The following is a 16,754-nucleotide window of genomic DNA, read 5'->3' on the forward strand; positions in this document are numbered from 1 at the left end:
CTGATTCGCTTTGTTATACAGCAGAAACTAACACACCATTGTAAAGCAATTATACTGCAAAAAAGATGATTAAAAAAAAAAAAGAAAGCAAGAAGAATGTGCCGTGTATCTGAATAAAAGTAATGTCCTCTCCCGGCGATTGCTTTTTTTCTTTTCGTTTGAGCAGAAAAGTTGCTCCCTAGAAAGCAGTCTTACTTTTACTCAGTTTGGTCAAAGGAAAGTTTCAGTGCAGAACATCCTGCAGCTCATGAGCTCTCTGTCAGAGTCAGTTTAGGACGGTCATAATCTGCAGCCCTTGATGGTCTAAGACTGTTCGGGGAAGGAACAGAAGTGGGAGAGATGTGGAGAGAGGATGTGGAAGTCACAAGAGAACTACCCCCGTCCTCTTCTATGGCTGCCCAGAGGACCCCTCTGTGTGAGATGGCCCTCCTCTGTGCTGGGGAGATGGCAGTGCCACAGGGGTCTCTACTTGTACAGCCTTTTAGCAGAGTATTTCCTTGGATCTCACTTAATGGAAGCCATGCAGGCACATGATAGAAATTCATATTACATAAAAAGATATGCAGAGAAAATAATTCTTCCTCTCACTTTTTCTTTCTTTTTTTTTTTTTTAGCAGAGAAAGTTTTATTTCAGGGCCAAGCAAGGGAAAAGGATGGCTAGTGCTCAAAAACCTGAACCCCCTGGGTGGTTTTCAGAGAGAAGTTTTTACAGGGAAAATTTGGGGTGAGGGCTGCAGAGTGTGTGACCGTCTTCTGATTGGTTGAAGTTGAGGTAACAGGGCGGTGCTCCAGGAATCTTGCCTTCAGCCTGAAGTTGCCATCCTTCACCTGGGTGGGGGGCTTAGTTTTGCAGAAGAACTCAAAGATATTGTTATGTATATTCCTTGAGGAAGAACCAGGAGCCTGCCCCAAGGCTGCACTTTAGTTTCAAGTCTGCTCCTCCTTTGTTTCTGCATTCCCTCCCTTCACTGATAAGCAACTGTTTGACTCTGCCCTTTGGAACTCAGGTAAGGTCAAGGAAGCTGAAGGAAGCCTATTTCCTACAAGAAATGGGAGACACAGAAAGGATTTGTACCCTCGGAGGACCCCGCAGGGTCCTGCTCAGTTTCAACATCACACTCTTTTTTGGCTTCTTGCCACTTATTGGCTCCATCTCAATGTCCCTCTTCTGTCTCCTCTTTTTTTCTGACTTCTAAATGTCTGAGTGTCTCCAGGCTCTGTTTCGGCCTCTTTGTTCTTTCTTATTCACTAAGACATCTCATTCAGTCCTACGGCTTTAAATACCATCTGTAGGCTGATCATTCTGAAATGTACATTTCTATCCTCAGATTCTCTCCTGAATTCCAGACTTGTATTACCAACTGCCTACTTAGCATTTGGATCTCTAAAAGAAATCTCAGACTCAACGTGTCGAAAACCCAGCTGTTGATTTCTTGCCAAACTGCTCCTTCACAGTCTTCTGCATCCCTGAGTCACTTTTGATTCTTTCTTTCTTACCTTCCACGTTTAATCTATCAAAACAGATCCTTGGGCTTCCCTGGTGGCGCAGTGGTTGAGAATCCGCCTGCTGATGCAGGGGACACAGGTTCGTGTCCTGGTCCGGGAAGATCCCACATGCCGCGGAGCGGCTGGGCCCGTGAGCCATGGCCGGTGAGCCTGCGCATCCGGAGCCTGTGCTCCGCAACGGGAGAGGCCACAACAGTGAGAGGCCCGCGTACCGCAAAAAAAAACCCCCCAAAACAGATCCTTGATCCATTCTCTTTTCTCCAAGCCACCACCATTTCTCAATGAACAACTATAAAATTTGCCTGCTTTCGCATCTGCCCTGCCTATATTTTCCACAACAAGCCAGAGTAATCACTTAGCAACTTAAATTAGGTAAAAATAGTCCCTTGATTAAAACCTTCCTCCAGCTTCCCATGATACTTCAAATAAAATCTAAATCCCTTAACCTTACTTTCAAAGTCCTACGTGACCTGGACACTGTCTACGTCTCTGATATACTTTTGTTCCCTTTTCTCCTTTGCCCATTCTGTTCCAGCTGCACTGGTCTGCTTTGGATTCTTCCAACCCAGGAAGCCACTTCTTTCCCTTGATTTTTCATATGGCTTTAGTGTTCCCGGTGAATTTAAGGTTCTTGCTTCATTAGGAGAGAATTCAGAGATGAAGTGACAGGTAAGACATGGATTTATTTAGAGAGAAACACACTCCACAGGCAGAGTGTGAGCCATCTCAGGAGGTGAGAGAGCTTTGAAATATGGTGTGGTTAGTTTTTATGGGCTGGGTAATTTCATAGGCTAATGAGTGGGAGGATTATTCTAATTATTTCGGAGAAAGGCCAGGGATTTCCAGGAATTGGGCCACTGCCCACTTTTTGGACTTTGATGGTCAGCCTCAGAACTGTTATGGCACTGGTGGGTGTATCATTTAGCATGCTAATGTATTACAATGAGTGTATAATGAGGCTTAAGGTCCACTGGAAGTCGAATTTTCTGCCATCTTGGACCTAGTTGGTTCTAAACAGTTTTTGTCATGTCCTATGGCCATGTCATTCTTTTAAAGGTTGTGCCCTGCCCCCTCCCCTCCTGTTTCATTAGCAAGCCTAAAGGCGTCTCTTCATAAAGGTTTCCCTGACCACTCATTCTAAAGGTACCCAAACCCTATCATATCACCTTTTGTTAATTGTCTGCATAACACTTTTATCTACCAGGTAATTTTGTGTTGATTGGCATTATCTGTCCCAACTAGAAAGTGATCAGAAACCTTGTTTTGTTCATTCTTGTGTCCCCTGCATAATTTGACATAATACTCACGAATCATCCACAGAACATTGGATATGAGAGTCTGAGGCGCAGTTGAAGAGGTTGGAGATGTTATAAGCTGAAACCTTATGCGATACTTTCCCAAGACTACTGATTTATCTTCCAAGTATTTCTCTGTTCCACCGCTTTCCCTCCATCATCCAAGAGATGGAGAAGGCACAAAGGTGTCATCACCTCTTTCCAGGATTACCTGCACAGTTTTCCAGCTGATCTCCCTGCATTTCAGCTGTCCCCTCCAATCCATTCTCCACCTCAGTTTTCAAATCAAAAGTCTCATGTGTTACTCTCCTGCATGAAACTCTTCAAAGGCACCCAATTATCTGCAAGATAGCCATTTGCCTAACATAGAATACAAGGGCAACTCCTCTCTCCATGGTCTTCTCATGCTTTATTCTCCAGGAACACCCAACTACTTGCAGGTCTCTGTGAATACTTTGCTTTTCCTCATCTCTGTGTCTTTGCTCTTGCTTTCCACTCTGCCTTGGAATGTCTGTCCCTTAGAAGCTGTGTGACCTTGGGACATTACTTATTTTTCTGAACCTTAGTTTCCTAATAGTCATAATTCTTCACAGGGGCAGCATGAGGGCCAAGTGGTATAAAATATAGAGAATAAAGTACATGCCTGGTATACAGCATGTGCTCAACAAACTACATTTTTTTATTAGCCATGTGAATATTAACAATGACACTATCTAATAATATTGTGGAGCTAGTATAGAATTTCTGATAGTTTCTTGACCACTTGCCTTGGGGAAAGTAACTAGACCCGGTTAAAAATTCAAACTACCAGCTCTGATTCTCTGATCCTCTGATTTAGCTCTTTCTCTGTCCTGCCTGGAAACTTTGCCATTCACATAACTCTCACCCCATGATTCTCAAATCTGCAGAGACAAGATAAGCTCTTGTTTCTCATCGGGCCCTGGGGCTCTCCCTGGCTGTACACCCAGGTGAAGGGTCAGTTGAGATTACCCAGCTTTCCCATGTCTTGGGATTGGAAATGAAAACTTTGAGGTTTTTCTCCAATCTTTCCCATGGACTTGCTAAACAACCAGGCTTCAGTGACTTGCAGAAGCCTCCAAGAGGTGGCCTCTTGGCAGAGGGATGCTCATAACAACAGGGTAAATGGGTCCTGCTGAGTTCAAAGCACTTTGACACCAGTTGTCTTGCTATCACTGCAAAGGGGTTTAGGCATCTACCTAGCATCTTGTAGACTTTGAGACATGAAGAAGGATAATGACCTGTTATGAACTTCCAAGGTGTGGTGGGAATGGTGAGGAAAGGGCTTTGGGGCCAGTGACATGGTTTAGCCTGGAGTGTTCCAGAGGAACACAAAGCAGACTGGATCGGAAGGGGACCCAGGTGAGCAAGTTCTCCTGGTGATTTTAATATACTTTCAGGCTTTAGCTGCTCTGAACTCTGTGAATTTCAAACAGTCTAATAGTCAGTTTGGTTAATACGTTCATTTACATAGAGACTTTAAAAACTAAGCCAGTGATTACCTACCGAATACCTACCATATGCTAAATACTGAGTTAAGTGCTGTGGAAAATTCTGAGATTAATCACGGTGCCTGCCCTTTAGGAACTCATAGTCTGGTGGGGGATATCAGACCTCTAGATCAATAACTGATAATGGTTCAGGATAAATATAAATAAACTGTAAAGCGAGTTCAGAGGAGGGAGGACTATTCAACAGCCAGTGAAAGATCTGAAGCTGAATTTTAGAGCAAGAAATTTGCACTAAACTTAAAGGATTAGAGATGGAACATGCCATGTGGAACTGTGGCAGAAAAGCCTGGGTGTGTATAGAACTGCCACAAGTTTTGTTTGGTGCACAAAAGAGATTGGAAAGATAGATGGAAACTAGATCGTAGGGGTCGTTATGGTCTGTGTAAGAAGTTTGGACCTTATTCTGCAGGCAGTGAGCAGTGCAGCAGCAGTGCAACCTGATGAGATGAGTGTTTTAAGAGGAGCTGGATGTAGAATGTAGGACAGGAGGATGGAAAGGATGGGATGTGGAGGACATTATGCAGTTGTTAGGTTAGTTCAGGCTGGTGGGATGGAGAGGAGTGGGCAACCTGGACAGAAGTTTTGGGTAGAATTAGCACAACTTTGCAACTGATTATAAAAAGAAACATGGGACAGACATGAATCGAAAATACTATGGGGACTTCCCTGGTGATCTAGCAGTTAATACTCCGCCCTCCCAACGCAGGGGGCCGGGGTTCGATCCCTGGTCAGGGAAGTAGATCCCACATGCCGCAACTAAACATCCAGCGTGCCACAACTAAGACCCAGTGCAGCCAAATAAATAAATATTAAAAAAAATACTATGAAGTTTCCAAGCATGGGTGGCTGAGGAGATTGTGGAACGAATAGCAGGTACAGAAGGCAAAGCATATTTGGAAGGAAATGGGAAGAGTTCAGTTTTGGACAAGAGGAGTTTGAGGTGGAAGTTCAGACTTTAGAGAATGGGAGGGAAATGGCTCTGGAGATGTAGAATACAAGATTGTCTGTATTGAATAGAAAACAAAGCAGTAGAATTCCATAAGATTTCAGAGGAAGGAGGGAGGTCTATTCTTTATGGAGAAAGAATGAGAACCAGTGTGAAAACAACTCTGTACTCTGGGGTCAGAGAGACCTGAGTTTGAACCCTAGCTCTGCCACATACTTTTTGTGTGACCTTGGGCAAGTTACTTAACCTCTCTAAGCCTCAGTCTACTCATCTGTAAAATGGGATAGAAAATAGCATTTTCCTTGGAGGAGATGTGAGGATTAAATAAGATGATATATGTAAAATATTTAGAATGGTACCTGGCATATGTTCAATAAAAGCTAGATATTTCAAAAAATTTATTACCACTAATAATATTACCACTAATAATAATGGGAATGATTGTGGACAGACACTTGGGGGCACTGACATTTTTGGGGGGGTGGAGGAAGAGAAGTTAGAGAAGAAGATAGGAAGAAACAATGGAAGATCAATGGATAATGATTTTGTAACATAAGGAGAGAGTTTCACAAGGACTTGGTGGCCACTGTTATCAATTGAAATGAGAAGTTAATGTAGATGAGTAAAGAGAAAACACCATTAAATTTTTTTTAAAATTTTTATTTATTTATTTTTGGCTGCATTGGGTCTTCGTTGCTGCGTGTGGGCTTTCTCTAGCTGCGGTGAGCAGGGGTTACTCATCTTTGCAGTGCACGGGCTTCTCATTGCAGTGGCTTCTCTTGTTGAGAAGCACGGGCTCTAGGCGTGCAGACTTCAGTAGTTGTGGCATGCGGGCTCAGTAGTTGTGGCTCGTGGGCTCTAGAGCACAGGCTCGGTAGTTGTGGCACATGGGCTTAGTTGCTCTGTGGCATGGGGGATCTTCCCGGACCAGAGCTTGAACCCGTGTCCCCTGCATTGGCAGGCAGATTCTAAACCACTGCGCCACCAGGGAAGCCCAACACCATTAAATTTGGAAGAAGAGAGTATTAGTTTGCTAGGGCTTCTATGACAGAACTACAAACTAGGTGGGTTAAACAACAGAAGTGTATAGAATCACAATTCTGGTGGCTAGAAGGCCAAGATCAAGGTGTTGGCAGGGTTGGTTCCTTCTGAGGGTATGAGAAAGAAACTGTTACATGCCTCTCCCCTAGCTTCTGGTGATTTGCTGGCAACCTTGCCATTCTTTAGCTTGTAGACACAACACCCCAATCTCTGCTTTTGTCATCAGATGGCGTTCTCTCTGTGTGCATGCCTGTGTCCAAATTTCCCCTTTTTATCAGGACACCAGTCATATTAGATTAGGGCCCACCCTACTCCAGGATGACCTCACCTTAACTAATTATATCTACAAGAACCCTATTTCCAAATAAGGACACATACTGAGATACTGGGGGTTAGAACTGCAACATATGAATTTTTCTGGGGGGGTGGGGCACAGTTCCACTTGCCACAGGGAAGGTGGCCTTTGGGAGAACAGTTTCAGCAGAGACCAGATTATACATAGGACAATAGAAGTCAGGAAGTGGAACTCTGTGGTGGAAGGGTAACAGAAGAGCATGGGACTAATTGAAGTAGATTGACCGTGAAGGCAGAGAAAATGTTTATACTGAGGACAAAGCAAAACGGATGTCTGAGCAATAACATGTGTCCATGTCCAAGTCCAGAGGGTGGACTTTTCTGTACCCTCCTGCCTGGCACCCCCCCAACTCTTTTCTTTTGTTTTTGCCTGGATTATATGAAGAATTGGTTTATCTCTCCAGTTGGCTCATGAAAAAAATTGTCACTGAGAGAGAAAGAAAGCAAGCACATGCAAGCAACCCTGATTTATATTATACTACAGAAATATAATGAGGGAAGGAGAAACGAAGTCCTCCTTTGGGTATAACCAGAGCATATGCACTCAGAGTATTTCAGGATTTCTTTTAAAATTCCTTTTTTTCCCTCCAAAGAAGATATGTAGCTTAGAATGAAGAACATTTCCTTTGAGAAAAAGCTTTAAAGATAGTAATAATCTTAATTAAATAGTCTTTCATACTCAGAAGGGAACAAAATTATAAATGTACATGCAATTTTCTCAACCGTATGTTCTTTTTAATGATATTAATATATCCCTAGAGATAACAGTAAAGCTTCTTCCTAAATAGGTAATATTTTATTAAAGTGAATGAAATTTCATGTTAGTTTGAACATCATTTTCAAGAATTAAATAGTAATCATAGTCTCAGATAAAGTGGGTTTCACTTTCTTCTATGGAAATTATTGGTGCTGGTCAAAAACTAGTTTTAGGATGAAGGAAACAATGAGTCTCCTTGCTAAATGAAGACAATTCAAATTCCCTGAGATCTTGCAAGCATGACCATGTTATTGATGATTCTGCTTATGCCAAGATAGCTATCTTAAGTAAAAATTAGAATAATTTAAAATTTGTATAAATCTAACTTTTGCAATTGACTGATTGTTTTAATTAAACAAGTCAAAATAATTTACATTTATGGATTCAGCCTTAATTAACCTCTAAGAGCATAGTATGGAGCCGTGGCATGAGGACTCAGGCTGGAAGCAGAAAGACTTGAGTTCAAACCCTGGTTCTAAGATTAAAGAAAAAGGAGACGAAAAAGTATGTAAAATTGGAAATGATGGAGATTAAAATAACTGTACATATAAATCCCCCAAAGGAATAAACTGAAGTGAAAAATATAAATGTACCAATTACCAAACATGATGTTGGAAAAGCGATTAAAAAGCTAAGATTGAAGAAGGCAATAGGACCAGACAGATTCACAATTGAGTTTTTTTCCTTATTTTTAAAGAATACATAGTTCAAATGTTTTATAAACTAGTCTAGGTCATAGACAATGATCATGTATGAATGTAGATGCAAACTTTCTAAAATATTAGCAAATAGATTCTATTAGTGTATCTAAGAGTAGTAAAAGAAGTACAGTTTTTTTTTTTTCTTTTTTTTTTTTTTTTTTTTGCGATACGCCGGCCTCTCACTGTTGTGGCCTCTCCCGTTGCGGAGCATAGGCTCCGGACGTGCAGGCTCAGCGGCCATGGCTCACGGGCCCAGTCGCTCTGCGGCATGTGGGATCCTCCCAGACCGGGGCGCAAACCCGTGTCCCCTGCATCGGCAGGCGGACTCCCAACCACTGCGCCACCAGGGAAGCCCAAGAAGTACAGTTTATTCCAAGAATGCAAATATAGTTCAGTACTGGAAATCTATCAGCATAATCCATTAATCAACAAGCTAAAGAAAAAAAAATCAACTTATCAATTGAAAAGACATTTGAAAATTTATCAACTATTTCTGAAAAATACTCTGAATAAAATAAAGATTATTTACCAGAAATGAACAGCAAGTATTATCCTAAATGGTAAAATGGTAAAACCATTTCAGTTCAAACCAAGAACTAGACAGGAATGCCTACTCTCCCCAGTATTTTTTTTTTTTTTTTTTTTTTTGTGGTACGCGGGCCTCTCACTGCTGTGGCCTCTCTCGTTGCCGAGCACAGGCTCCGGACGCGCAGGCTCAGCGGCCATGGCTCACGGGCCCAGCCGCTCCGCGGCACGTGGGATCTTCCCGGACCGGGACACGAACCCACGTCCCCTGCCTCGGCAGGTGGACTCCCAACCACTGCGCCACCAGGGAATCCGCCCCCAGTATTATTTAACATTGTCTTGGAGGTTCTTGCAAATATAATAAACAGATAAAATAATCGGTAAAAATACTGGGAAAGAGGAGAACAATCTCTTTTTCTGACCATATGATTATATACATGGAAAATCCAGGAAGCTGTAGTAAAAAACTTCTTAGAATTAATAAGATAATTTGGCTAGCTGTCTAGCTGCAAGATAAATATATAAAAATCAGCAATTTTTATCTATTATAAAAATAAACAGCTACAAATGGAAATGTTAAAAAATAATAACAACAAAAGTATAAAATAAAAAGAAATTTAACAAGAAAGGTATAGGACTTATATGAAGCAAATAATTCATTAGAAGTTGTGTGTCTTATAGAGGGACACAAAACAAGATATAAACAAATAGAAATACCATGTTTTTGGATGGGAAGACAATATTAAAATGGCTAATTCTTCCAAAATTAATATATGAATTTAATGCATTTTTTTATGCAGTTAGGATTCCAGTGGCTTTGGAGTGAGGAGGAGTCAATAAAATAATATTAAAGTTTATATAGAAAAATAAATGCCCAAAGATGGTGCAGAAAAATATGATAAAAAGACTAGTGAGAGAGGATTTACAAGATGTCAGAACATACTATAAATTAAATGTTGTATTGGCATAGGAATAGGTAACTAGATCTCTAGAATAAAATAAATAATCTGGAAATAGATCCTGAAATGTATAAGCATCATCTGTATTAGAAAATTGATAGTTTAGTTCTGTGGGAAAAGGATACATTTTATAATGAATGATCCTGGCAAAGCTGGCTATCCATTTGGAAGAAAAACTTGGACCCCTATCTTATGTATGAAGCAGCACTAAAAGCCCCCAGAATCAAGATGAATGGGAAACCATCCTAATAAACACATTTTGGATAAAAAAATAAAATAACATAAAATAAATAAATAGTTTTTACATCTATCTTTAATAGATAATTAAAGATAGATGTAAAAACTAAATATAAAAAAATTAAACTATAATATCTTGCAAGATATTCTGGGAGACTACATTCCCGGATTTTATGAGAATTGCTAGCGATGAGGAAAGACCCTTTTAAGCAGAAGCTTAATCATATTTAACTGTATAAAAATTCACACTCTTGTATGGTGAAGATATCATGGGCAAAGTCAATAGACAAATGACGAATTTGGAAAAAATAATTGTAATGCAAGTGACAGGTAGAAGATTTGTTATGAAAATACACCAAGAACTCTTACACAAGGCAAGCAAAAGATAAACTATCTCATAAAAAATGGCCCAGTCATATAAATAGGCATTTTGTGGAAGAGCAAATTCAGTTGCCAGTAAACATACGAAAAGGTGCTCAAATTCATTAGTAGTTAGAGAAATGCAAATTAAAGTAATAATGAGGTTATTCATTACCTCTACCTGATTGTTAGAAAGAAACAGTAGTGCCAACTACTGGGATGTAGAGAAAAAGGTACTTGCATACTTTGCCAAAGGAAATATGAATTATTTCAGTCCTTTTGGAAAGAGATCTGGCAACTTCTTCTAAAAATAAAAATATATCTTTTCTTCAACCTAGCGTTTTCTTGAAGACTTTCTTTTATACAAATGAACCCATCCTGATTTGAAAGGATTTCTGTAAGCTACTGTACTTTTTTGTTCTCTCTCTCTCTCTTTTTTCTTGGCTACAGAAAGCTTTATTTTTCCCATTTGGTCCAAGGCTTGGGAGAGGGCTACAGGGCGGTTAAAAAGCTGTGAGAGGGCTTCCCTGCTGGCGCAGTGGTTGAGAGTCCGCCCGCCCACGCAGGGGTCACGGGGTCATGCCCCGGTCCAGGAAGATCCCACAGGCCGCGGAGCGGCTGGGCCCCTGAGCCATGGCCGCTGAGCCTGCGCGTCCGGAGCCTGTGGTCCGCAACGGGAGAGGCCACAACAGTGAGAGGCCCGCGTACCGCAGCAAAAAAAAAAAAAAAAAAAAGCTGTGAGAAGCTGAGAGACGGGACTGCAGGCAGAAGCCCTGACGCCAGAGGGGCTCCTCAGAGGCCGCTGGGCTCCAGAGGCTCGCTAGTCACGACTGAGGGCGAGCCTTTCAAACAGATACTCTTCCAGCCCAGCCAGCCGGCGGAGGCTGGTCAGGTGATCGCCCATCTTCTTGACGGCTTTTACCTGCTCATCTAGGAAGTGGCTCTCCAAGAAGTCACAGAGGTGGGGGTCTGCGCGGGCACAACCCACGTCACGCAGATCCAGAAGGGCCTGGTTCAGGTTCAGGTTCTGCTCCTGCTCCCTGAGAACGGCGGCTTCCACAGCGTCCTGGGTTTTACCCCACTCATCTTGCTGTGGCTTCTGACCGTCCTGGAAAAGGGCGTGGCAGCCGCACTGGTTTTGCATTTTCAAGAAACGCTCGGCGCCTTCGTGCTTCTGCTCTGTCAATTCATGGAAAAAGTGGATCATGCCCTCCAGAGCCACATTGTCGCGGTCAAAATAGAAGCCCAGAGAGAGGTAAGTGTAGAAGGCCCCCAGGGGCACGTTGGCCGGGCGATGGACAGCGGCCTCCACCCCAGGGGAAAAATTCTGACGAATTTGGAAGCTCATGTTAACGGGTAATAAGGAGCTAAGCTCAGAAAATGGTGTTAGCTGGTCCCGGAAGCCGAGGATAGCTGAGTGGCTGGTTCCCGAGGTTGCGACTGGCAAAAGGGTTGGAGGGTGGTTGGAGGCTAGAGGAAGGGGCGTTGCTGGGTCTAATCTGGCCAAACACCGTGGAAGCAAGGGACAGAGCCGGGGGACTGCCGAGTGCACTGCAAGACTAAGCTATTGTTAAGTGAGAAAAACAAGGTGCCAGGAAATGTAGATAATATGATTCAATTTTTATAAGAGAAAACTTCCCTGGACGTCCAGTGGTTAAGAATCCGCCTTGCAATGCAGGGGACGCTGGTTCGGTCCCTGGTCGGGGAACTAATATCCCACATGCCTCGGGTGCAACTACTGAGCCCGCGCGCCACAGCGAAAGATCGCGCGTGCCACAACAAAGACCCCATGCACCAAGCGGGGAACGCGGCAGTGGGTGGGGATGGTGGTGTGCTGAATTGGGCGATTGGGATTGACATGTATACACTGATGTGTATAAAACTGATGGCTAATAAGAACCTGCAGTATAAAAAAACAAACAAACAAAAAAAACCAACTAATACTAAGCTTTCTTTGGGTTATTTGTATAGAAATATGTTAATATAAATGTTTCAGACATTACATGGAATTTCTAAAAATCTTAAAAAAAAAAGACCCCATGCAGCCAAAAAATAAATAAATAACTATTTTTTAAAAAGTCAAGAAAAGATAATATGATTCAATTTTTATAAGAGAAACAATGAAAAGCTTCTCCCACTCTGAATATGAAGGTGTGAGATTATATAAATATGGAGAAATACATGGTCAGATTCACGCTAGGTTATTGACATGAGTTTTCTGTGGTATTGCATAGAGAGGGGAAGTTAGTAAGCCAAATATAATGTCATCAACAATTTTCTGTGCAATATATTTACTTCTTTTTCCAATTAAAATTTTTATTTTACTGAAATTATTTGTGTGAAGGTCAATTTTTTTTCATATATATTTTTCGACAAAGACTCAACTAATTAGCATTTTTTTTCCTACCTAGCTTGAGGTTAGGTATATAGGTTATAACTTTTGCTACTGTGAGTTTTCTTTTTGGCCATAACTTTTTGTTTGTTTGTTTTTCTTTTTTTTGTGGCCACACCGCAGGGCTTGTGGGATCTTAGTTCCCCTACCAGGGATGGAACCAGGGCCCCCGGCAGTGAAAGCGCTGAGTCTTTTTTTCTTCCCCCTAAATTTATTTATTTTTGTCTGCATTGTGTCTTTGTTGCTGCGCCCGGCCTTTCTCTAATTGCAGTGAGCGGGGGCTACTCTTCGTTGGGTGCACGGGCTTCTCATTGTAGCAGCTTCTCTTGTTGCAGAGCACGGGCTCTAGGCGTACAGGCTTCAGTAGTTGTGGCATGCGGGCTCCGTAGTTGTGGCTCACAGGCTCTAGAGCACAGCCTCAATAGTTGTGGCACATGGGCTTAGTTGCTCTGCGGCATGTGGGATCTTCCCAGACCAGGGCTCGAGCCTGTGTCCCCTCCATTGGCAGGTGGATTCTTAACCACTGGGCCACCAGGGAAGTCCAAGCTCTGAGTTTTAACTGCTGAACTGCCGGGGAATTCCCAAGGCCATTACCTTTCGTAAGTACAATTACCCTGGATCAAATGATCAGATCAAAATTTTGAGTTCAAATTTTACTGTTTTCAGTAATACCTAAAAGATGTGATTCTTTTAGTCATTTAAAAATCAATAATAGATTTTCTTGTTTGAAGCTTTTGCCATTGCAATTTTTGTTTTAGATAGATTATTTCTGCAAGTAATATTTATTATGAATTGGATGTGTTAGTGACTTTATATTTCTTGGCCCAGAGCACAAAGCAAATACATAGAGCAAGGATGTCAGATCTAAATGCACAATGGGATGAAAATATCTTTGAGTTCGAAAGTTAGGGTCAAAATGCTCTTCTTTGTGCCTGACGTAGACTAAATGCTTGGCAATTACTAATTATTATTACTTGAAAGTATAAATCAATCCTACTCTATTTAGCCATCCTACTCTCTACAGGGTTTGTGGTTGAGATTAGGGAGACGACAGTTTGTGCAGAGCCGGGCCAGGGGTCAACAAGGTACCCTTACTAAGTGAGGCAGGCCAAGCAGGAGATGCAGTGGGACCTGGAGGTAATGCTCCAGGCTAAAGGGACGTTTGCTTCCGCTAACTGTGGGTCCCATGTTGCCATATCCTTAGATTTTTTAACAATCTGAAAGTTCACATTTTCAGGTGAAATCTGATATTTAAGCATTGGTGGATAATTTGAATTTTATGAAACATATAATGGGCCAACATTATGTAGTTTCAGTGAAACACGTCTGCATACTACTTTTTTTTTTTAACATCTTCATTGGAGTATAATTGCTTTACAATGTTGTATTACTTTCTGCTGTATAACAAAGTGAATCAGCTATATGTATACATATATCCCCCTATCCCCTCCCTCTTGGGCCTCCCTCCCACCCTCCCTATCCCACCCCTCTAGGTGGTCACAAAGCACCAAGGTGATCTCCCCGTGCTATGCATACTAGTTTCTGACTTCGGTGCGGCTCAGCCCAGGGCTGTCCTCATGTTCCCAGTGTTGGAAAATGCGACCTATTAGGAAAATGTCATCCTCTGTCTGCAAAGTCCCTCCTGCCAAGGAAATTTGGCTGTAACCCCAGGGTCAGATAAGTCAGGTGTGCCCTCGGTCCAGATCTGAAGGACAGAGATGAAGGGAAGTGTGCTGGGGAGGGATTTGTCTAGTTGCATCCCATAGACTCCCCCATGTATTTCAGAGCACCCCCTTGAAATAGTAGCGTGGTATGTTGGCTGTCCAGCAGCAGGTGGCAGCATTAGAACAAAGATTGGCCATGCTAGAACCCATGATATTCTCAATTCCTTCCTTATTTGTATATGAATAAGGGAAGGAATAGATTACCCCAGATCAGTTTTAGAGGGAGGAAAATTATTTGCCATACACTTTGAATTTACAGAAAGATTTGAGGCCCTACTATATGTCGGCCTCTGGGCTGTGCATTTTCTCAACACTCATCTTGTTTAAGCCTCACAGCCTGTCATGCAGGCAATTATTTCTCCTGTTTTAAAGATGGGGAAATTGAGTTTTAGAAGGCTAAAGGAATCTGCCCAGGGTTGTACTGTTTCTAAGAGGCAGAGCTGGGCCTGGAACTAGATCTTTGACTCTTTTCATGAAATCACACCTGTCACTACCAGCCTTGTAGTTGTGTTGCTGTCTCAATTCTGTTGACGTTTTGCCCGATTGATGCCCTTAAGAAACTCGGACTGTGTTCTGGGACAGAGAAAGCCAGCATGGCAGAGTACATTTGCCCTAGATGCCAGCCAGGTGGTTATGCCCCAGAGCTGGTGATTGAGAGAAGGTGAATCCTATTATGGAGAAACACCACATTTATGGTCTGGAGGATGGATGTAGAAATTTGATGTGTTTCTCTTTTTTTTTAATGTAAAAATTCCTGTGACAAGAACAGATTACCTTTTCCCTTTCTTCTTCTTGTTCAAAACATTGGCATAGAAAATACGTTATCTAAGAAGTTTAATATTTCTTGTGATAAATGCGAGGGGCTGGCCATCATTCCAGCCATTTGGTAATTAAAGTTGGAGGATGTTTGCATGACAGACCTACCCTCAGCTATTTCGTACGGTGTCAGACTGTGTTTGATTAACAAAGATTAATCTCCTGATTTTGTATAAATGGCTTAAGTCTGCTAAAGAATTTGCTAAATAAATCAGATCAACTAGCAAATTTCAGATTTTTTCTGGCTTAAGGCAGTGTTGAGTAGAGAACAGATTCAGTACTGTTCCCCTCTTCCTGTGTGACCTTGTGCAAATAACTCATTCTTCATTGATAAAGCAGGGGATGGATTGAATGACATCACAGGCTTCTTCCTGCTCTGCAGTCTGTCACTTTCTGGAGTCTCCATGGATCTGTATGGGAACATAACTAAGCCCCCTTCCACGCAAAGGAGCTGCAGAGGTGGGCACAGGGATTAGATAAGCCCTTCCACCTTCACAGGAATGATCCCAAGTCACTGGCTAGTTAGGAAACAACGAAAAAGAACACTATTACATGGCATTTAAAGAGCATGAACTTGAAATCAGACAGTTCTGAACCAGATCCTGGCTCCACTGGTTAATCTTTGGCAAAATCTGAATCTCTCTTTTCTTAGTAGATAGCTAAAGATTTGCTGTGAGTTTTATTTCTTTTTATTTTTTTATAATTTTTATTGGAGTAGAGTATAATATAGTTACAATGTTTGTTTCAGGTGTACAGCAAAGTGAAACAATGATACGTATACATATATCCACTCTTTTTTTAGATTCTTTTCCCATATAGGTCATTACAGAGTATTGAGTGGAGCTCCCTGTGCTATACAGTAGGTCCTTATTAGTTATCCATTTTATACATAGTAGTGTGTATATATCAATCCCAATCTCCCAATTTATCCCTTCCCCCCTTCCCCCCTGGTAGCCATAAGTTTGTTTTCTACATCTGTGACTCTATTTCTGTTTTTTTAAAAAATAAATTTATTTATTTATTTATGGCTGCGTTGGGTCTTTGTTGCTGTGTGCTGGCTTTTCTCTAGTTGCAGTGAGTGGGGGCTGCTCTTTGTTGCGGTGGGTGGGCTTCTCATTGCGGTGGCTTCTCTTGTTGCGGTGCATGGGCTCTAGGCATGTGGGCTCAGTAGTTGTGGCATGTGGGCTCAGTAGTTGTGGCTCATGGGCTCTAGAGCACAGGCTCAGTAGTTGTGGCTCATGGGCTCAGTTGCTCCGTGGCATGTGGGATCTTCCCGGACCAGGGCTGAAACCCATGTCCCCTGCACTGGCAGGCAGATTCGCAACCACTGCACCACCAGGGAAGTCCTCTATTTCTGTTTTGTAAATAAGTTCATTTGTACCATTTTTTTTTAGATTCCATGTATAAGTGATATCATATGATACTTGTCTTTCTCTGTCTGACTTACTTCACTCAGCATGACAATCACTAAGTCCATCCGTCTTGCTGCAAATGGCATTATTTCATTTTTTTTATGGCTGAGTAATATTCCATATGTAGCAGATCTTCTTTACTCACTCCTCTGTTGATGGATATTTAGGTTGCTTCCATGTCTTGGCTATTGTAAATAGTG

At 42.0% G+C, this 16,754-nt stretch overlaps 2 protein-coding genes across 4 annotated transcripts in view; one reads left to right on the forward strand and one right to left on the reverse strand.

The window, feature by feature from the left end:
• The window catches only part of GALNT18 (polypeptide N-acetylgalactosaminyltransferase 18), a 547,599-nt gene that overhangs the window by 14,990 nt on the left and 515,855 nt on the right, over positions 1-16,754 (forward strand). The window contains exon 1 of one of the 3 annotated variants that reach the window (XM_079929174.1): positions 11,399-11,465. The exons of the other annotated variants lie outside the window; for them this stretch is intronic. The gene's annotated coding sequence lies outside the window, so the exon portion shown is untranslated. Of the gene's footprint in view, positions 1-11,398; positions 11,466-16,754 lie in introns of those variants that run through there. 3 annotated transcript variants of the gene reach the window in all.
• Positions 10,875-11,558, reverse strand: LOC307190165 (ferritin light chain-like; the record flags this gene model as incomplete). Its single annotated transcript, XM_079929177.1, has 1 exon — positions 10,875-11,558. The coding sequence occupies one exon, from the start codon at positions 11,556-11,558 to the stop codon at positions 11,031-11,033; it is 528 nt and encodes a 175-aa protein (XP_079785303.1). The 3' UTR covers positions 10,875-11,030.

The sequence above is a fragment of the Stenella coeruleoalba genome (genome assembly GCF_951394435.1).
Source record: "Stenella coeruleoalba genome assembly, chromosome: 8".
Classification (NCBI taxonomy): domain Eukaryota; kingdom Metazoa; phylum Chordata; class Mammalia; order Artiodactyla; family Delphinidae; genus Stenella; species Stenella coeruleoalba.